Below are 22,989 nucleotides of genomic sequence, written 5' to 3' on the forward strand. Positions count from 1 at the left end.
CTATAAACCACAAAGCCCACTGCAAACTGTAACATGCCTGCCTGGTCAACTACAGAGCACCTTCTAAATTATCATGAAATCCATACAAAACAAAGTCCTTTGTACAGCGCCACATGCCTGATAAATCACCAAGGGCTTGGGAAACTGTGATGTGCCCTGTAACCTGAAAAGTGTCTTATAAACTGTCCTGGACCTAAACTGGCAGATGGACCTGCTCCAAAGAACTTTGTAAACTGGAAACTCTGCAAAGTGCTTTATAAACTGCAATGTACCCCATACCCCTCGAAGAACTTTGTAAACCACAAGACACTCCATAAATGACAAAGCACCTTATAAACTGTTAAGTGCAGAGTACATTACAAACTGGAAAGGCAGAGTACTATGTAAATACCCATGTCATACTCAATAAGCTTTGTAAACTGTGAAGTGCCATTCATATATGATGGGAAGCTATTCCCAGTTGTGCCACTTGGTCACACAGCTACCTCTTGCCCACCTTAGAAGAGGCAGGAGGAGGCTGAGAGGGAATGGAGATGGGGGGCAGGAAGGGACGAGAGGTTCAGGGTGTATGGTCAGGAGCTGTGACGGGGGGCCTATGCCCACCTCAGCTGCCCCTGCCAGGACCCCTCTAAGGATGGAGATGGGAAGAGTGGGCCCAGTGCCCAGAGAGGAGCCTGCCTCCACCAGGCCCTCCTGCAGTGATGCTGCCCTGAGGCAGGACACTCCACCCTCACCAGCCGCTCATGCCGGCATCCTCCCTCAACCCAAGGAAGCCCACCTACAGCCTGCCTTCAAAGGCCTTGCTCACCCTGTCCTCAGGTACCTCTACAGCTCCTACAAAAGAAGCATCAAACCAGACCCTGGGAAGAGAGTGTGAGCTCTGTGTGTGCACAGGGACAGGGAATGGCAGAGCTGGCCCTGGAACCTCCCTCTCTGTCCTAGGTTGCCTCCCCAGCTCCACACCCAGGCAGCTGTCCCTACCCAGACACGGCAGTTTTCATGCAAGACTCTGGTTCAGCTCCATTTTGTGGCACTGTGAGCCTGTTGCTGACCTGCTCTGGGTCAAACCACTTTGTTAGGGGACCCAGGGACATGTGAGGTATAGTCCAGGCCTGGTTGGTGAGATAAGACTTGACAGCTTGCAGAGGGGAGAAAGCAGAAACCTGCCAGAGTGAAGTAATGCTTTTCATGCATTAGGCTGTCACTATGCACCCATTCAGTAGGAGTCCAGCCAGATCTATCAGAGCAGGGGCCTCTGCTGACAGATAGGCAGGCACTGGATAAGCAGGGGAAGAACATGTTGTGGGAGGCTTCGTGCCTTGATCATACAGGGACTGGGGAGTCATTAAAGGTTCTGAAGCTGAGGAGAAGCTTGATTAGAACTGGTCTTTACTCATGAACCTGGAAGGGACTGGGTCAGAACTAACCAGGATGTCATAAGCTTGTCACAGGAGCACCCTATATGGATAGAGGTGGTTTCAAAGCCAGCTCTCTCCTACACTGGGAACCTGGATGGGCTGAGTAGGGAGAAGTTACCTTTCTGAAGTGTAGACCAGAGAGGGCCTGACACAGAGGGCTGACCTTGATGCCTTAGAGAGGTGGGCTCCATGTCTGATAAGGGCCAGCATTTGCTGACACTTTCCTTTCACTGAAGTGAGTACAAAGGTTTTTGAAATTGCTGGAGGGGCTGGCCTGTTACAACCCCCCAGATGCCTTCTCTACTTAGCCCTGGTAAAGGATGGTCTTGGCATCCATCTCTAGATCATTCTTCCAAGGAAGCACCTGGCCTACTGTCAACAGGAATAGGAATGTTCCTGTCACCCCAGCAAGAAGGCTGTGTGGCCCCACTGTCCTAGTCACTCGCATTCCTCTGATGTCCCTGTCACTTGATTCATTCGTTCATTACTCACTCATACCTATGAGAGCCATATCAAGTTGCTAAAATCAAACCCTCTTCTCAGCTGACTGGAGGCAAAGTCATAGAGCTGTGAACCCTGCACCATTATAAGCAGTGGAGGAAATCCCTCCTTCTGTGAGAGTTCAGGGAAGGCTTCCCAGAGAGGTGACATGGGGACCTGGCCTTGAAGGATGAGTAGAAGGCCCAGCAGAAAGGGAAATGAAAAAGGTGCTCCTGAAAAGGGGCTAAGGTGGGCAAAGGCAAGGCGTGCTTTGCAAACCAGGGAACATGATAGCTGTGGATTTAGTGGGGGCTGCCAAGAGGGCTGTTTGAAAAATATGCTGGTGGTTTAGGGTTAAGTTCTGATGGGCCTTGAGCTGGGCATCACTCCAGGGAGTTGGGGCTTGCCCCTGCAGAAGCTGAGCTCCCTCTGAGGGTATAGGGAAGGATCTAGTCCAATACCCAAGTGTCTGCTCACGCCTAGGCTGTGGCAGCACCACTCACCCTCACGTGGCCCTCCCCTGTGGGCCTGTCTGTGTCTGTACGTCCCCTTTTTCATAAGGATGCCAGCTGTATTAGAGTGAGGCCCACCCTGCTCTGGTATGACTTCTTAACTCATTATATCTACAATGACCCTATTTCCTACTTTCTGGGGTACTACAGGTTAGGACTCCCATATGTGGATTTGGGGTGGACACAAACCATAACACTGTACATGATGACTTATTTTCTTGGCTTCTTGTCCTCTCTCCTTTGCTCACTTAATGGTCAGGCTGAGTGTACAGGTGTACTTGCTGTTGGAGGGGTGGGGGATACGGGGAGAAAGAAGGGGAAGGGTCTAATCAATGAACATGTATGAATGACACAAGGACATGGACAACAGGGTGGAGATTGACTGGGAGTGGGGCATGGGCAGGCCAGGGAAGGGCAACAGGGAAAAATTGGGACGACTGTAATAGAACAACAATAAATAAAATAAAATAAAATAAAATAAAATAAAATAAAATAAAGAAGCCAGGGAAGTCAAACTGCAGTAAGTCTCTGGGTCCCTAAGGGGTCAGGTTCTCCCTTCATCTACCCACAGGAAAAGCACCTGAGCCCATTTCTCTAGGAACTGGAACATTGAACGGGCAGCTCTGAGTGAGGGCTGCTTGCCCAGGCCCCCTCTGACTGTGCCCCCACTGAGCACTGCCCTCCCCTCCCTGCTTTCCCTACAGCGTTTCAACCTCCATCTTGGCCCTGGATGACTCTGACTCAGCCTCAGCTGAGAGAACAATGATGGATGACATTCAAGGAAGCACCTCCTCATTGACTGTTGGGGACGAGATAGACGAGTCTCCCCCTGAAACTGAGAAGAAGTAAGTGGCCTCCCTGGCCTGGGGCTGAGGGACTCTCCTGTGGTCAGCAGGATAGACATGGCTCTCAAAGGCCACACAGGGCTAAGGGACCTTGGGCAGTCACATCCCCCTGGGCATGGTTCATCTCCAACAATCCTTGACCTCTGGCCTGCTTTATCAACATGCTGCCCAGCTGCTCTCCTCGGAGCTGCTGGCAGTGGTCTAGTTGGTGGAGACCAAGGCCTTTAAACTTTGTGGAGAAACCCCACAGCCCAAACCCATCTGTCTATCTGAGAAGGGTGGGTACTACCGGCTATGTCCCTGTAAGCAACTTCCTAGACCTGTCAGGTCTACTAACTTAGCCATGTTCACTGGGAAGCGAATCATGTTCTGCAAGAGCATGTTCTGAAATCACATGTTTCTCATGAAGATACAAAAGCAAAACTGTGAGCACCTCAAAAAGTTACAGGTGCCATTGGGACCCCCATGTTGCAGCAACACCCAGAAGACCTCAGCTGTGCAAGGTGGAGGGCCACGCCCACCTCTGCCTGGCCAGGGCAGGGCTCAGACACTGCCCAGACCAACCCTCTCTGCCCATTTCCCAACATTTGCTTCTCTCTACTTTGATTTTTAGGACGACACATCCTGATGAGGATCTTCCTCCTATCAGCAAAGGCAGGAGGAACAGTAAGAAGCAAAATGATGGGAAGAAACTGCTCCCCAAGAAGTAATGCAGGCCCCTTGACCACCAGAGTGCCAGGCCTGGACATGGCTCATCCCTCGCCCACTCAGCTATCCTGCCCTGCCTCCCCAGCCCCCACCCCCTTCTCTGAGCCTCTATGTAATAAACAAGCATGCTGCCAGGATCTGGGTGAGGCCATGGGCTAGGCTGGCTCTACAAGGCCAGAGGCCCCCCAGCATCCCTGTTACAGGCCCAGTCCTTAGAAACTTGGTTGCTCTGACCCAGAACTTTTTCTATGGCCAGTGAAGTCAGCCCAGGATTCTTCCACTCCCAAGGAAACGAACCTGACAAGGGGACCCAGCCAAATGAGACATTAGCCATGGGGAGATCTGTGATGGGACTAAACTATGCTCTCCTCTCCTTCACTGAGTGGGAATGGCTTGGGTTCTGGCCCAAGTGGAAAGCAGGGTATGAGAGAGAAGAGGGAGAGGGGAGACAGGAAGCTGAGGGAGAAGAGATGAAGGGAAAGATGGGGTGACAGATGATGAGAAGGGAGAAAACAGGAGGAAGGAGAGGGGAGGCGAAGAGGGAGGAGAAGCTGAGAAGGAAGAAATGAGGGAGGAGGGAGAGAAAAGGGCAGGTGGACAGAGAGAGAGAGGGCCATGGAGTGGGACAGAAGAGGCAGTGACAAGCCACACCCAGGGATCCTTTGGTGGCACTGGAAAGCCAGAACCCCTGTGTGTTAATGTCCCCATTTAGCCCACTCTCAGTGCCCGAGCTAACAGGTCTGAAGAATCCTTACCAGCCTCAAGGAGCCAGAGATGGCAGCCCATCCGGTGTGCTGACGCCTCCCTGGTGGCAGCTGAGAAAGGTAGAGAGCACACCAGCTCTGTCCCTGCTTGTCTGCAACTCCCAGAGCCATGCTTCCCGGCAGCAGGGTGAGGACCCCAGGGGCTCTGCCTTGCTCTCCAAGCCTGGAATAGAGTCTACAGGCCCTGATCTGTGGATGGCATTCAGTGGCATGCTCTATACTTCACAACCTGTGCTCCCTCTGTAATAGATGCTTTTTAATCTGAATTTTTTGAGGTTCAATTTTTATCATTTGTATCATTCAAAGGCTTTTTATGGATTATACATTTGTCCCCTTGTAATTGATTCAAAATGACATGCTATGTTCGTAAGCCTACAACCTTTGACCTAAGGGGTCCTGATGTATGTTAGGGGTCTTGGGCATCCCAGCATTCTCCCCTACTCCTTGTCTGAGCAAAGAACACACAAAAATTGGAAGGCAAGGAGAAGCATGTTCCCCCTCTGTCCAGGTCAGCCTTCACACATTGGATTTACACATAGACAGGGTGGGGCAAAAGTAGGTTTACAGTGGTTTGTGTGACAATAATACAGTAATTAATAAATAATACTACAAGAATAAACTGTGTTTCATGTACTCACAATTGTAAACCTACTTTTGCCCCACCCGTCCATATGCTTGCTATCTTTGAGATCTGGAAACCCAGCGAGTAGCACCCCCAGATGCTCGGCAGAAACAAACACAAATCTCTGAAGATACTCACTCTCCACCTAGACTTCATAGGATTCCCAGAGAGAACCCAGTTGAACATTAGCTCACAATTCGAAATTTAAAAATGTAAGCCAAAGTGAATGAAAACAAATATCAAATGTTAAATCAGACGTACAAGACTTTGGATATTCAAATTGTCAGACGATATAAAACAAATATGTTTTAAATGTTTAAATAAGCAAAAGAAAGGTTTGAAACCCTGAGCAAGGAGGAAGATATTATCAAAGAAAAAAAATATGGACTGAATTTTGCTTCCAAATGTGTTGGAGTAACTGGTACTGGGGTTTCCTCCTGACACAAACACCCAGGATGAGGGAAACAGTATATGTTCTATAACCACTCCCAGCTTTCTGCCGGACACACTTTCTGGATCATGGTGCAGGGAAGGAGAATGCAAGCACAGTATAAAATACTGCTGAACTGGGGGAGAGATCAGAGCTGGAGCGACGGCAATGAGGAGAATCCGTGGGGCGGAGCATCGGTGAAGAGGGCGCTATGCAGAAAGAACTCCAGAAATTTACCTCGGGGTTCGCTCCGAGTCTTCAGCTGGATGCTCCACTGCACATGTTGAAGATGTGGCTTCGTGAGGTCTGGTAAAGAACTAAATTCCCACAGGTAAAAGTATGAAGTTGGGCCCTCCCCTAACACCATAGACAAAGATTAACTTCAAATGGATCAAGGACCAAATGTAAGGCCTAAAACAATAAAACTCTTAGAACAAAGCATAGGACAAGGCATTGCGACATTGGATTTGGCAGTGATTTTATAGATATGACACCAGAGGCACAGGCAACAAAAGAAAAAAATAGACAAATTGGACATCATAAAAAAACTCTAATGTATGTACCAAAACACACTATCCAAAGAATAAAAAGGCAGCTCACAAAATGGGCAAAAATATTTAAAAATCATGTATTGATAAGGGATTAATGTCCAGAATATACAGAGAGCTGCTAAAACAACCTAATGCAAAACTGGGCAAAGGACTTGAATAGTCATTTTTCCAAAGGAGATATACAAATGGACAATAAACATGTGAAAAAATGCTCAGTGTCTCTAATCATTAGAGAAATGTAAATCAAAACCACAATGAGATACCGCGTCATACCCATTAGGATGACTACCATCAAACAGAAAACAAGAAGTGCTGGTAAGGACGTGGAGAAAAGTGGAACCCTCATGCACTATTGGTAGAAATGTAAGTTGGTAGAGCTGCTATGGAAACAACTATGGAGGTTCCTTGAAAAATTAAATATAGAATTAGCATATGACCCAGCAATTTCACCTCTAAGTATATAACCAAAAGAACTGAGAGCAAGGTCTCAAAGAGCTGTTTGTACACCCATGTTCATATCAACATTATTCACAATAGCTAAAACATGCAAGCAAACTCTATTCATCAGCACATGAATGGGTAAGCAAAATACAGCATATACATACAATAATATTGAGCCTTAAAAAGGAGTAAAACTCTGCAATATGCTACAACATGGATTAACCTTGAGGACATCAAACTGAGTGAAATGAGCCATTCACAGAAAGATAAGTACAGTACAATTCCACTTATATGAGGTTCCCCAGAAAAGTTAGAATCATACAGACAGAAAGTAGAATGGTTGCTAGGGACTGGTGGGGGATGGGGAGAAATTGTTTAATGGGTGTGGAGTTTTAATTTTACTAAGTGAAAAGAACTATGTGGATTGATGCTGGTAGTGGTTGCAGAACAATGTGAATGTATTGGTTGACCAACAAGTCCATATGTTGTTTTTCCATAAAAGACACATCTTTCATTTTCACCAATAACTTTCCTGATCTGGATATGTTGAGTGTGTCGGCTATCTCCTGCAGGGTAGAATGTTGATTGTTCTCAATTAGTGTCTCGATTTGATTGCTGTCAACTTCAACTGGCCTACCCGACAGTGGAGCATCATCCAGTGATAAAATCTCCAGCACGAAACTTTGCAAACTACTTCTGACACATTTAATCAATCATAGCACCTGCTGCATACACAGAATAAATTTTTAGTTTGCATTTCAGTTGCATTTTTACCTTTCTGAGATGATAAAGCATAATATGCCAAAAATGTTGCATATTTTCTTCTATCTTCAATATTAAAATGGCTACATAAAAATTCACCAATTTTGATAAGTTTTTTTAAATGCATGCTGATGTGACAGCTATCACAATACAATCTAACAAAATCATTTCAAATTAGTTAAAAACAACTAGAGCACTATTAGTGCCACCTTACAGAAAAAAATAAATAAACTTTTTGGCCAACCCAACTTTTAAACCAGTTAACTGCACACTTAAAAATGCCTACGATGGCAAATTTTATGTTATTTATATCTTACCTTTAAAAAAGCAGCAGCAACAATAACAACAAAAGAAACCTGAAGCAAATATTTTTCTTAATGGAGACTCTGTAAGTACATTCTGCTAAAGTTAGGAACAAGACAAGGGTAACACTGTCAACAGCACTATCCAAAATATATTGGAAATCCTGAACACGACATGGAAAGAAAAAGAAATAAGACCATCTCAGTGAATTCCGTCTGCTAACCCTAAATACTACTACCCACAAACTGGGTAGTTTAAACAACAGAAATATGTTTCTCACTGTCAGGAGCCTGGAAGGTTAAGGTCTGAGTGCCAGCACGGTCAGGTTTTGGGTGAGGACCCTCTTCCTGGGCATGGCCTTCCTCCTGGATTTGGCTTTCCTTGGTGTATGGTCACACAGAGAGGTCTGTCACTGCCTCTTCTTATATGCACACCAATCTCATCATGGGGGCTCCACTCTCATGACCCTGTCTAAATGTGATCACCTCCCAAAGGCTCCACCTCCAAATACCATCACATTGGGGGATAGGGCTTCAACCTAGGAACTTGGCACCGGGGATAAACACATGAATGTTCAGCCCATTCCAGAAAGAGAGAAGGATGTGGAAAGAAAAAATAATAAAATTGTCAATTTGCAGTGATTAACCATCTGTCTAGAAAAATCAAGCAAGGATCAATAGAGAAACTATTAGAACTAATACAGATTTAACAAGGTGCTGGACACAAGAACAATGTGTGAAGCCAGTAGTGAGAAGCAGTAGGCCAGGCTGCGCACAGTGACAGGGAGACTTAAGCACACAGCACAAGTGGATGAGGAACTCCGTAACACAGTTGCTTTAGTGCCCAGGGGTGAACTGAGGCAGAAGAAAGACGGAGCCCAGTGCTTGCCAGAGACAGGATGGGGCCTCTCTACCAAGAGCCCAGGAGGTCTCAGGAAGATGCAGAATGACCCGAGGTCCCTTTGCTGAGGCCCCTGAGAGCCCTCACCCAGAACTCACAAGTATTTCTCCCTCCAAAAATCAAAACCCATTTCTTCCTGCATTCCTCCTCCTTTCCAAGCCTTGAGACTGTGGGCAAGTGACCTCAGTGTCTGGGTGTCCACATCCTCCTCTGTAAAGTAAGGATGACATGAGGGCAGTTACAACCTCCCAGGGACGTGGGTGGATTGAATATGATACCGCAGAGGAAGGACTAAGCTCATGCTCAGTAATTATGGATGAAAAGAACTATGTATTAATGAAGCAATTAAGGAATCCCCCCACCCAACATCAACCTCCACTGCAGCAAGGCCTGCCTGCCTGCTGCTGGCTGCCTCCCTGTCTTCAGCTCCATCAAGGGTTAAGGAGCTTGGCTGACTGGGGAGGAGGAGCAGGAATGAAGTAGTGGTGCTGGCAGCAGTGTCTCCCTATCTGTGAGCAATCTCCTCCCTGCCACCAGCTCACGCCTCAGAAATGAAAGCCCCTCTCCTAGGCTGAAGCTCTGCTGGCTGCATCATAATGACTCTCCTGGACAAAGAGATGGAGCTGGGCCCTCCCTCCCCTACGGCACTAGGCTCCTACTTCCCCAGGGCTCTGGGATGCAGGGGCCGCTGAGCTGCCCTAGAGCTGTCGGTTCACACAAGGGAGAGAGATTGGGTCCTTTTAGCTTCTGGTCCTGTGAGGCTGGAGGAAGGGGAAGTGAGGTGGGGTGGGGGGAGCTGGGAGGGTGTCCTGGAGTTGGGGGAGTGCTGACAGGTTGGGAAGCAGCTGGTCAGTGTGTCCTAGTTACTCTAGGTCTTACAGAACCCACCCATCCTGCTATGGCTCTGCAGATTATGGCCCATCAGTGAGTTGTGAAATCCATTTGATGGGTCGTGATCCACATTTTAAGAAAAAGGAATTGGCTTAGACAATAGAGTGCATTGCGTATAATAAAGTGACAAGCTTTATTCCAGTCACTATCAGTGTAGTGGCTAAAAACACAGACCCTGGAACCCACATGCTCGGCCATGCAACCTCAGACATGTTGTTTGAACTTCCATGCCTCAGTTTCCTTACCCGTCCTTGGAAAAGACCAGCAAGCACATGGTGGGTCATTGTGAGGAATGAAGGAGTGATACAGAAGAGTTCAGGGGCCAAGGAAATGCTGCAAGTGTGGGCTCTGTTTCTGTCCCCACTGTGTAAAGTCTATTTCTTCTCTGGGAAGGTATAACACCTGTACCTTGAAAGCTACTGGATTTGATGATTGAGCACAGGACCTGTTCATGGCAAGAATTCGGGGCACAGCCTTGGGCGGGGCTGGTGGTACTACTCTTAGTAAATTAGAAGAGAGGAGCCTGAGAGAAAAAGGAAAAGCTGGAATCCCTGGAGGCAGGTCTCCATGTACACAGCCCTCCGCGGTTTACACCCCTCACTGGCCTCTCCCACAGCAGCAGCCACTGGGATCATTTTGTGTAAATAGCAAGGAATGTGATTGCTGATCATATGACAGCAGTGTATTCAGTTTTGTAAGAAACCACTAAGCTGTCTTCCCAAGTGTCTGTACCATTTTGCAGTCTCAGCAGCAGTGAACAAAATTTCCTGTTGCTCTGCATCCTCACCAGCATTTGGTGTTGTCAGTGTTTTGGATTTTGGCCATTCTGATAGGCTTAGAGTGTTCTCATTGTTGTTTTAATTTACACTTTCACAGTGACTTGTGATTTTGAGCATCTTTTCATCTGCTTATTTGCAACCTGCATATCTTCTTTATTGAGATATATGTTCAGGTCTATTGCCTACTGTTTAATTGGGTTTTTCATTTTCTTGTTGAGTTATTTGTATATTTTGGATAACAGTCCTTTATTGGATGTGTCTTTTGTAAATAGTTTCTCCAAGTCTGTGGCTTGGCTTCTCATCCTCTTGACATTGCCTGTCTCAGAGTAGAAGTTTCTGACTTTAATGAAGTCTAGCTAATCAATTCTTTCACTGATCATACCTTTGGTGTTATAGCTATAATAAAAAGCCATCACAATACCCAAGGTCATCTAGATTTTCTCCTGTGTATATTCTAGCAGTTTTATAGTTTTACAGTTTACATTTAGGTCAATGATCTATTTGAGCTAATTCTTATGAAGAATGTAAGATTCTTTATTTATTAATTGTGTACATGGATGTCTGGTTATCGCATCACCATTTGGTAAAAAGACTGTCTCTGTTGTTGACTTTGCTGTTTTGTCAAAGATTACATCAGTCAATTATAGGTCATTTCTGTGCTCTCTCTAACCTATCAACCTATTTGTCATCCTTTCACTGATACCACACCATTTTGTTCCTGTAACTTTACAGTGAGGCTTGATAGGTAGTGTCAGTCCTCTGACTATTTTTCCTTCTACTCTCCATTTTTTAGAAGTAGAAATTGAGACACCAAGAAGTTAAGTAACTTGCCCAAAGTAGCAAAGTGAATGGCAGAGCAATGATTTGAACTCAACTCTTTTGACTACAAAGCTCGTGCTAGGACAGAGATGTGGGGTTCCATGTATCTTCTGAACTTCCACGGAGCCCCCTCCCAGTTCCCGTAGTCACTAATGCCTGTCTGCATCAGCCTTCCCCACGGACTCGGGGCTCTTTCAGGAGGACCAGAATCTCACCTTTCACTGATGTCCCTGCTCCTACCAGGAGCTGATCCAGAGAAAGTCTCCAGGGAGTGTTTGTTGAATAACTATGTGGCCAATTAAGTGAGTGCTGGAAGGAAGGGAGATAGGCTGGTAGGGAGGGTGGGAAAGGGTAGCTTTGATCAGCCTGGGCCTAGAAGCATACCTGCAGGCCCTGGAGAGGACCCCTACACACCCAGCAAAGCTCCCTTCTTCTCCCTTTGCCCCAACATGAGCTCCAGGGCACTTATTCCTTGGCTCATCTCACACCTTTAGCCTTAGTTTAGAGACAGTCAAAGGCACCCATTCTAAAATCAGTGCTCCCTCCTAGATTCACTGTGCCTGAAATCCCTCCTTAGAGTCCCTCCCAATAAGAGTTTCCCGTAAGCTGGCACAGTTTACCTCGGTCTGACTCTGGGTGGACAGCATGCTCTTGACCCCACATGGGCCACCTCAAAGGCCTCAGGGGGAAGGCACTCCTATGGGACCATTTTACAGAGGGGAGCATATGCACGGTCAGGATGGGGAACTCAGTTATCTGGTGTGAGAAGCCTGGCAGTTGGGAGGCAAGGGTCCAGTCCTGTGCCAGTGACAGACTTGCTTCCACACACAAATGGAATCTGTGCCCACCCCCCAGCACTGGAGCCGCCATGACCCACTCCTGATGCCCACGAGACTGGTGGGCCAGAGTTCAAGGCTAGATGATTCTGCAGGGTGTTAGGTCCAGCCCAGAAGCCACCCAGCTTTTCACAGCTCTGTGAGCCCCTGATGACCACGGTCCCCAAGCAGGTCATGACAGGCTCTGCTCTGTCCCCATGAGCCTGTTGCTGGCGCTGAGTAAGGGGCACTGCCAGGCCAGCCATGTCAGTTGTAGCTAATACCCAGGGCATCAGAATCCCTCTTTCCACCTGTGAGTCGCCCACCCAACACTTCAACAAGTATGTTGATCCCTCCGTTGTGAGGCACTCACTGGACTACAGCAGTGAACCAAGTAAGCAAAACCCCCCTCTCTCCAGTGAGGGGAGAGACAGACACCAAACCCAGTGAGTACAATGCTCACTGTATCCCTTGGTGACAAGTGCTATGAGGAAGTAAAGCAGGGAGGGCCTCACAGGGGAGGTGACCTTTGAACAAAGTCCTGAAGGAGGAGAGGAATGAGCCATGTGGATGTCTGAAGGAAGAGCCTTCCAAGCTAAGGTCCCGTGTCAGAGCATGCTTGAAGTGTTGGAAGAACAGTGAGGGCCAGGTGTGCCAGAGTGGGGGAGCTGGGGACAGCCGGGGAGATGAGGACAGAGAGGCAACGGTTGGGGGAGACCTTGTGGACCACTGGAAGGGCTTTGGTTTTTACCCTGAGTGAGGCAGGAGCCATAGAGGGTATGGAGCAGAGGAGGGGCAGGTCCTGATGTGGTTTTAACAAGATCCCTCTGGCTACTGGGCAAGACAGTCTAAGTTTTGAAGATCAAGTTAAATTTCCTAACAGCTGATTTGGGGTGGGAAAGAAGAGGGGCCTCGGGAATGACTCCAGCGTTCTGGAAGGATGGAGGTGCTTTGCTGTTCCTGAGTTGGGAGGCTGCAAGAGGAGCTGGTGGGGGCGGGGTGGGGATGGGGGGTTAGAAACTGGGTTTTGTTCGTGTTAATTAGGGAGGCCCACTAGGCACCCGGGTGGAGTGGGCTGATGCCATCTTCCCCAGGCTCCATCCACTGCATCTCCTCTGCAGGAGAAAGAAGAGAGGGGACCTCTCAGATCAGGGAGGAACTTTCTGGGGGAGGCAAGACACTGGAGAGGCTGCAAGTGGTAAAGAAGGTACCTCAAAAGATCACACACCCCAAAGGGAGTGAGAAAGGATAACACACCCCAAAGGGAGTGTGGTGTGACCCGGGTCCTGGGATTCCGCAACCTGAAATCCAGGATTTCTTCCCCAGGCTGGTCTGCGGTACAGTGGGCAGGCAGGTCAGGGGGGCACTCCCCTGGGGATGGTGGAATTCTCAGCTCATTAGCACTTTAAAGGGAGTGTTTCAGCTGTGACACTAGCTGTAAGCAATTAATTTTAGGTAGAAGCAGACAGGGCTCAAAGAGAGAGGCATTCCTGTCCTTTCTCTTCCTATTTTCCCACTTCATCAAGGAGAGTCTCAGCTGGGTGCTCCCCAGTCTTTAACATCTCTTGACACTTGCCAATCTCCCTTATTATCTAAGGGGAAGTAAGCTCAGAGCTTCTGCAGTCAACAGTGTTTGGCTAGAATTTAATAGTGTAACTTTATGTTCAGTTTGCTTTATAATACCCCTGTATTTAATTTATGGCAAATCATGGCTGTGATTGGAAGTTTCTTTTAAATACATATAAGTTGAAAACATGAACAGATTTGAGATATTCAATAAATTAAAGTGGCAAACATCGTGGAGCTGATGCATGACTACCTGGTATTTGGGAAACGCTCCCTTAATAATTGTGTTCGTAGGGCTGCTGTGAGGCTTGGCTTGGTCGATACTTTTGTTTGAGGTACTTTGTCTGCTACGGTATTTTGTTCCCTCCTTCTTTCTTGTCCCCTGGCCTTTTCCTCTAGAAAGTAGTATAGGGTGGGATCCAGTCCTTGCACCACCAGCCTCAGCGAGGTCCTAGAATGGCTAAGAGCCTCTTTCTACACAGCCAGGTCGGCATCCTTTTTGGGTCGCAGTCCACTGGGGGGCGTCTCCACACTGGCCTGATCTGCTCCCTCTGGCACTGTCTGGATGCACTGACTTCATACCTCCCTCCCTCGGCCCTCAGGGCTTCAGAGCAGCACCAGGTTTCACTTTCTGTCCTCCAGGGCCGTCCACGTCACGGCTCCCTGCTCGCTGTGCACCCTCTCCGCCAGCCCTCTCCCTCTCAGCAGCCCTGTGATGTGGGGGCCAACACTGAGAGGTGACGAGGCTGGTGAGGTCACCTGGGAAGTGAGCGGCTGACCCAGGATGACACAATGATAGTGGATGCTGGGCTGGGCCCCCACATTCCATGAAAGAGCCCCCTGGGAGGGGGGTGCCGAAGGAGCAGGGGATGAACAGAGGGATGGGCCGCCTCCCAAACCTGTGCTTAACCATGTGGCCAGCCTTTAGGGACAAAGCCAGGCCCACCCAACGTTGGGGGTTCACTTTTCCCTCAGAGGCATTTAAATCTTACCCCCAGAGAGGGTGCTGCTTAACACAAAAGGCTGCCGTCTTTGAATAGGAAAGGTGAAGGCTTCTCAAAATGCTCGATATTAATCACCATCATTTTTATCATACTCTGAGTCAGGCACTATTCTGAACACTTCACAGATATTAATTTGCTTAGTTACCCAAAATCCCTGTGATGTAGTTGCTTTTGTGATTCCCACTTTGGGGATGGGGATGTTGAGGCACAGAGATATGAAAAGATTTGCATAAGGTCACACGGCATGTCTGTAGCAGAGCCAGAAGTCAAGCCCAGAGAAGTTGGCTCCCTTGTTATGAAAAGCCATGGGCCAGGGTTATGTGTGCAGAGGGGGCAAGGCTGTGGTCTCACTTCCTGCTGGAACCCCACCCCCAGCCCAGGCTGCTGGTACAGAAGTGCCAGCCCCTTCTCACTGGCCTGGGGAGAGGACAGAGCCAAGGAAGACTGAAAGGGCCCTCAGCCACCTGCCTCCCACCTGGCACTGTCAGCCCTTGACAGCTTTCCTGGTCCGTGGGCATGCAGCCTTGGCTTGCACACCCCCAGTGATGAGGGGCTCACTCTCTCCTGGCTGACTATTTTCTCCCTGCTGTGCTCTGCTCTGCCTGAGCTAAACCTCCCCTTCTTTGCTCTATGAATCCAACACCCAACCACTAGGGTCTAGGACTGCGGACCCCCAGACCTGCCTGCTCCTCCTGCTCTGTAGGGGCTTCTCTGACCTCCACAGACCCCCTAGGGCTTTCTGAATTCCAAAGTTTGTGGCCCAGGGGCTCTAAGTGTAATTAGGGGAATTAAAATAAAGACAGGGCTGCAGCTACTGTGTGTGTGTGTGTGTGTGTGTGTGTGAGAGAGAGAGAGAGAGAGAGAGAGAGAGAGAGAGAGAGAGAGAGAGAGAGAGAGAGAGCGCGAGCGCGCTGGTGGGGAGGCAGTGGCTTCGGGGCTCTGATTCTACCCAGCTTCCCCACCTTTGCCCTCACACTGAGGCCAGCCCAGTGCCCTGTTTCCAGGGTCTGGCCCTTTTAAATTTAGCCAGAGGAAAAAGCAGTTTGTGCAGGCCTGGAGCGCGGAGACAATCAGCAACAGGAAAAAGTCATCCGAGGGGAGTTTTCAATGAATTATGGAGGCATTGTTCCTGCGCCCGAGGAGCCAGGGCTGCTGGTCCAGGCCTCACTGACCCAGCCCAGGCCTTTGGGGCCAAACATTGCCTGGAGCTGCGTCAGGACAACACAATGTGGGCGTCTGAAGGCAGAAAAAAAAAACAGAGGAAGAAAAATACTGGAAATTCCCTATGTCCCAGCTATGGAAGAGCCTTTCTTGAAAATCAGCAGCAAGGGAAAGGTTGTTGTCCACCCAGGCGGGGGACCTCGGGGAGTGGGAGGAAGTCACAAATGATATTTTGAGATATTTTCAGTCTAGTGTGATGCCGGTTGATTTTCCAAAACATGAGGGCCTCATGCTGAGGGGAGAGTCGAGGTTGACGGGGGCTGACCGGGGGTGGGGCTCAGGATGGGCCAGGACAAGGACATAAACAAAAGCTGACCCAGTTGGAGCGCTCTAGTGTCCCAGCTGGCTGACTCACAGGCCCCTTGCAGGCAGGGGAGGCCAGGGGGTCTCCTGTTGATCCAAAGGCCCTTCCAGACCTTACTCTGATGAGAGGATCACAGATGAGTCCTAGAGTTCCCTGCACAGAAAGCTTGCTAGGTGGCCAAGCAAAACCTTGTTCATATCTCCCAATGGGAAGCTCACTACCTGCACAGCTCAGACTGGGAGACACAATAATAACCTTCTGGAAGGGATAGAAGAATGAACAAAACAGAAAAAAACTGTGTTCATGGAGATGACATTCTGGTGAGGAGACATAGGCAGCATACACAATAACATTTATAATATATTAGAAAATGCAAGTGTTATGAGAAGATAAACCAGGGGAAGGAGTAGGAGTTGCTGGGTATATAATTCTAAAAGGGCCAGTGCAGGGGGTGGGCGCTAAGGAGAAAATTTCTCCTCATGCTCAGCTGAGACCCAGCTCCCTGGGATGCCTCACAGGCCCCCACTCTGCTCCCTGGACCAGTAGCCCTACCACTTCTCTGCTCTTGCTGAGCAGGGCCAGCTCCTCATGGGAAGGGGGACCCAGCCTCTCCTCACCCTTCCCAGCAGCTTAGAGCTGAACACCTTTCCCAGAAGCAGGCAGAACATTTTAAATCCCCTAACTCAATGAGTGCATCCTGCGGTCCTAATTTGGCTGTTTTAGCAGCTGACCCCAGTGAGCTCCTACTGAGCTCACTGTCCTCCAATGCCCTCCCTGTACAGACAATGGGCCCTGTCTCCTCTGTCCACGCGTAGTTCAGGCTTGCAAACTCACGAAGAAGTTGCATTTATTTCTATTGCTTCATCTTGTGGAATTTTGTTCATGCACCTTACAGAGATCTTTTTGGCACCAAGGTGGACTACATATCAGGCAGACAAAGAGTTAATACTAACATTCAAAAAGTGCCTAGAAATAGATAACAAAAATACAAGAAAGAAAGAAAGAAAGAGAGAAAGAAAGGGAGGGAGGGAGGGAGGGAGGAGAAAGAAAAGGAGAAGAGAAGAGAAGAGAAGAGAAGAGAAGAGAAGAGAAAAGAAAAGAAAAGAAAGGGGAAGGAAAGGTGGACAAAGAATATGATCAGGCAATTCACTGCGGAAATGCAAATGGTTAACAAACAAATGAAAAGATGCTCAACCTCTCAGGCAGTTGTGCAAATGCAAATTAAAAGAACAATGAGATGCCATTTTTCTCCCATCAGATTGGAAAAAATATTAAATATTGATAACATTCAGTGCCAGCAAGGAGGGGGGCAGTCAAGCTGTTTTGACACTGCTGGTGTGGGTGTGAGCTGCTATAATCTTTTGGGACAGTTATCTGCAGTTTCTATTAAAGTTTAAAATGTGTATGCCCTTGATCGAGCAGTTCCACTTTGGAGAGTTTATCCTGCACAGCCACACAGACACGTAAGGCAATTCCTACAAGGGTGTTCATTGTAAAAGAGGGAGAGAGAGAAAGGAGAGGGAGAACTAAATATTAACTAATTTGGGCAATAAATGAGTGAATCCTGGGTCAGTTATTCTACAGAATATGAGGCAGCTGATAAAAATAGATAGTGTGTATGTATACATAAATACATGTATGAACCTGGAACCATGTGTATGGTATATTAGACAAAAAACAAGGCTCAAAGTTAGGTATATGGTGTGATTTTATTTTTGTGAGTATGTTTGAAAGAGTAAACTGAAAAGATATATTCACCAAACTGCTAACGTCAGTTACCCCAGGGCAAGAGGGTTGCATGGAGCAAGGTATTTTTTTCACTTCTCTATTTTTTTACTTTTCACAATAATTTTTTATACCTCTAATAATTTAAGCAGAAGATACTCTTTCTTAAAAGTCAATTTTAAGCTGTTCTTATAGAGATCTGCTTGTCACATCATCATAATGAACAAAGGACACTAGCGTGAAAGGTTGTCTTCTCCTTGGTGAGCTGGGTCCTCCCCAGGGCCTCCAAGAGATATTCAAGCACCCACTCCTCCACTCGCCTTCGCACTAGCGAGAATCCCACTGCTCATGGAGCCTCCTGCGGGCTCCCTGCCTCAGTGCCCCACATCTGCCTCTCCCGTGTATCATTCTACCTTCCCTGATCTGTGAGTGGTGCAGGGTTCAGAAATTGTGCAGAAGGGACTGGGCTTGGGCTGGGTTTCCTAATCTTGGTTAGAGATTTGAGGGTGCAGAGTCTAGGCTTAGGACAACCACCAGTTTCCATCTTGCATGACAGCTCTGAACAGTAGCAGAAAGGGATCCTGGGCCATTTCTAGGCTCCACTGGCAAGAGTGCTGTGTCTGATTAGCAATGTCTGCTCTCAACAGGGGACTGGTGAATGGGAGCATAAAAGTTAGTGACTGGCCACAGTTGGTCTAGGCCAGTGATCATCAGACTGATATCGTGCACAAAACTCATTGGGTGTTTTATTAACATGCAGATTCAGGTCCAGCAGTTCTAGGACATGCCTCCAATTTTGCATTTCTAGGAAGTCCCTAGGAGATTCTGGTGCTTTCTGTTGGTGTGAGAACCACTCTTTGAGGAGCATGTGGCAAGGATCAGATGGAGACTTCCGTTCACAGCTACCTTTTCTTCTGCCTCAACTTTTCAAACATTTGCAGACAAAAGTAACCAACCCCTCCCCACTGTCTAGCACTTTTTATACCCACCACACCATTTGATTCTTGGAACAGCCAAGGTTATTATCATCCTTGACAAATGAGAAACTGGAAGTGCAAAGGGGACAGGACTCTCCCATGATCTCCCAGCTGCTGGTGGCAGAGGTGGGCCTGGACGGCACATCGATCACCAACCTCCCTCATCACCAACCCTCTCCTCTCTGGAGCCAGAAACTAGCCAGAAAGACCCTGCTCCTCCCCGAAAGCACTGCATTCACTGCCATAAATAAGGTCTCCACCAAGTCAGGTCCCTCCTCCCTGGGCAACCTCTCACAGCAGGCTGGGTCTAGGGCAGCCACTGAGGGAAGGGAGGCCTGCCGACAGCATGAGTTATGGGCTCCGGGAAGCCCATTAGTCACTGGAGCGAGAGAAGTTAACTCGAGCTTATTAACTCTAAACGTTTATTATTCACATTGATCACTGCGGCAGACAGTCCCTGCCACCCCGCCTCCCTGCCTCCCAGGAGCTGGCCCGTGTGCTCTGACAGCAGGATGGTGATGCCTGCATTTTTGAGTCCCCAGGAAATGCAGGCAGGGCACAGACTCAGCTGCCTCTTCCAAGAGGCCAAGAAGGGTTTCTCATCAGTGACCCTGTCACTCATCTGATCCTGCGTATCTGCCAGCCCCTGTTCCCGGCCAGGTCCTGAGCCAGGAGCTGGGGGCCACTGGTGCTGAATCAAACACCATCTCCTGGTCACGGGCTATCCTAAGGCGAAAGATGGGGGGCAGCTGGTAGTGAGGGGCCCAACCACAGTGTCTCCTTGGTTTGATTGTCATCTCTGCCACTTGGCAGCAGGTGAACTGTGACTTTTCAGAGACTCTATTTTGTCATTGATAAAATGGGACATGGTCATTTATTCAACAAATATTTATTGAGGACCTGCTATGTGCCAGGCACTTTCTAGGCCCAAGATGAAGTAGAGAACGGGAAAGCTCACTACCCTCATGGAATTTACGTTCTGGAGATGGAGACAGGCATAAAGCAATTGAAGAAACTAAACAGTGATTTCAGATAGCCGTGAGTACGATGAAGATAATCTCAAGTCATGGGGTAGAGTGATAAGGGGCATCAGGGGATGTTAGTGGGAGAGCCAGGGACACCTACAAGGAGGTAGCATTAGAGCTGAGACCCAAACTACAGGAAGGAGCCAGCCAAGGAGAGATCTGGGCCAAGGGGAGTCCAGGCAGAAGGAATAAACACCAAGGATCATAGCCTTGGGTCAGGTAAAGCTTAGTGTGCCTGGTGACTGGAGAGGGGGCCAGGGCAGCTGGGATTTAAATGAAATGCACAGAATAGGAATGGGGGGTTGGGGGCAACAGCCACTGCAAGGACTTCAGACTCATTCTCAGTGCAGTGGGAGCCACTGGGTGATTTTAGGTGAAAAGGGTCATGAAGGGTATAAAATCATACTTGATCTCCCTCCATGGCTATTATGAAGTGTAGTGGATACCAGGGGCCCTGCCTGGATCCCCCATGTGCTCCTGTGCCCCCGCTACAGGGATGTTGGCTGCTAATGGCTGGCAGCTGCCCTTCTTCCGAGCATGGCCCTCAACTATGACCCTTCTCCATGGTGGGTCACTTGCGTCAGGTGGGGGCCAATCTGTGGTGCTCTTTGCACAGCAGAGCTTCCCTGCAGGGCCTGAGTGAGACTATTCTCCAGCCAGGATCACAGTCTTGCTTGGTGCTTTGTTCCTGCCCTCCCTGCATCCCTTACTCCTGCTGACAGCACTTCTTCAATAATTCACGTGCACCTGGGTCCCTGGCTCAGGCTCTGCTTCCAGGGGACCCAAACTAAGACATGAGGATAGATCACACGGTAACTATAAAGGCTGAACCCAGAACCTGCTGCACAGTGGTACTTCAGGTGACCAACTCATCCTGGTTTGCCCAAAATATTGATGGTTTTAGCACTGAAAGTCCTGCATCCTTGGAAACCCTTCATTCCTGGGCAAAACAAGGCATTTGTTCATTTAGTCAATACCTCTTGGTTTCCCTGTGCCGGGTTCTACCAATAGAGCCACAATAGGGTCCCATCCCTGGAAGCTCGCGGGCCAAAGGCGGGCTGGCAATGTCGTGATCAGGAGAGCTGACCTTGGGCAGTGAGGTGGGGGCTGCCCTTGAAGGCAAAGGTGCTGCCCAGTGAATGGGGTCAGAGCACCCACCCTGGTGAGCTGATGGTCTGGAAAGCCTCAAGCCTCAGGTCTACAAATGCAGAGACAGGCTGTGAAAAGCAGGTTCTGGGGTCCCATTAATCACCCCAGGTGATGCCCTCAGCTGTTCCATGCCTCAGTTTCTCCATCTGGGAAGTCCCCTCCAGATCCAGCAGGAAGCCCAGAAAGCCTGCAAAGCAGAGACCTCTTTGGGAGGAGCCCTCTGAAGCCTCTGAGGCCCCCAGGCCCTCCTCTGACTCAGCAGGCCCTGAAGCTGGTCTCTGAAGCCCCATGAAACCCAGACAAGCAGGCCTATTGTCTACATCTTACAGACAGTGCAGCTGAGGCTCAGAGAGAACTGACCTGCCCAGAGTCACACAGCCAGTGAGTGGTGGAGGTGGGGTGGGCTCTCAGGCTCCACAGCCACTGAGCCAGTTAATTTATTAAAGAAGATAAGAAAGGCATTACTGACCGCATTTGATTCATTCCTTGACCTACAACCCTTTCATCCATTCACTGATTTCAGAGAGGAGTGGATAAAAGTATAGGTTCCAAAGCCAGCCTGCCTGGGTTCAGACCCCAGCTCCACCATGCAGATGCTGTGGGACCAAAGGCATATGACTGACCCTCTCTGTGCCCTGAGGTCCTCAGCTCTCAAACTGGAGATCACAACAGCACCTCCTTCCAAGGGTGTGAAGATTAAATGTGTTAATATATGGAAAGCACTTAGAGCAGAGCCTGGCACATCACCTCAACTACAGTTGCTTTTTTTTTTATTACTATGACTTGGTATGATACAAGTCATAATAATAAAATACTGGAAACAACCTAGATGTTCAGTAACAGAGAAGTTATTAGCCAACCATGATGTATTGATTTCAGGAGACAGAATAATAATTAAGTCAGTTGGTCTTGGTGCAAAGCTAAACAAACAGACTAACAGACCAGAAAGTCCAGACCTGGACCAATGTGTGCAGAATCCCCAGATTTATGACAATCACAATGCTGTGCAGTGGGAGGATGATGCTGGGGTGGTTGGATATGCACATGAGGAAGAAAAGACTGTTGACCCATCCCTACCTCATACCATGCACCCAATAGCTGCTTCAGTGAAGTCTTTGTAGCCCTTTGGCTTGACCTGAATGTAGGCTCTGTGTACCATTTCCCAATCCTGCCTCTGAAAAAGGTGAACTTGCAATAATAACGCCACTTGAAATGTGTATACAGGCCCATGAGAAAGCCAAGGTGAATTTCAGTGGTGTCGATGGCTTCCTATGAATGAGAATGTTGGTTGTGATGGTCGTCCTCTCGGTAGAATGAAGGACAGTCTTTTATTTTGAAGTTCATTCGCACAACTTATCCAATTCAAGATAATTGCAGAAGGAAGCTGAATTTTAAGCAACAAGTAATCAATAAGAAAGCTCCAATTTCCTTCGGAAAAAAAAGAAAAACATGTTTTGTTGTCCCCGACAGGGAGATGGAAAAGAAATAAAATAACCAAGGGAAAAGTCACCCCACGCTTTCCTCATGGTTGTGGGCCCCCACCACTGTGGCACCGTGAGGAAGTCGAAGGTTGAGTGAGCAAAACATGTTTTCCTTCAGCAGGACATCTGTAGGAACTGTTGGAATCAATTATTGGAAAACACAAAAATAAAATAAACTTCAGCCTGTGGTAAACACTACCCCTTCTCTCTGGGATCAGGAAAACAAAGGCCGGGATGGGGGTCAGAGTGAAACAGTGGGCAGGCACGCCAGGCCGGAGGCGGGGCCTGGGCTGCGGGTGAGGTTAGATGAGGCAGGAGCTTTCCTGAGCCTCAGTTTACCCAGCTGTAAATCCATGATCCTCTTTCTTTTTTTATATATATAATCAGACATTTGTGATTTTTTCATTTTTTAAAATTTTATTTTAATTGTTGTTGCAGTACAATTTTCTATCTTTTACTCCCATCCCAACCCACCCACCCAGCTCTCCCCTGATTCT

At 48.3% G+C, this 22,989-nt stretch overlaps 1 protein-coding gene across 1 annotated transcript in view; it reads left to right on the forward strand.

The window, feature by feature from the left end:
* CUNH3orf20 (chromosome unknown C3orf20 homolog) overlaps window positions 1–3,965 on the forward strand; it is a 66,632-nt gene extending 62,667 nt beyond the window's left edge. The window contains exons 14-15 of the mRNA XM_045832019.1: window positions 3,115–3,255; window positions 3,869–3,965. Coding sequence (XP_045687975.1) covers window positions 3,115–3,255; window positions 3,869–3,965 — 238 coding nt within the window. The remainder of the gene's footprint in view (window positions 1–3,114; window positions 3,256–3,868) is intronic.
* Window positions 3,966–22,989: the final 19,024 nt, after the last annotated feature.

Source organism: Phyllostomus hastatus, unplaced genomic scaffold, assembly GCF_019186645.2.
Source record: "Phyllostomus hastatus isolate PE091 unplaced genomic scaffold, TTU_PhHast_1.1 phas_contig_16, whole genome shotgun sequence".
In the NCBI taxonomy this organism is placed as follows: domain Eukaryota; kingdom Metazoa; phylum Chordata; class Mammalia; order Chiroptera; family Phyllostomidae; genus Phyllostomus; species Phyllostomus hastatus.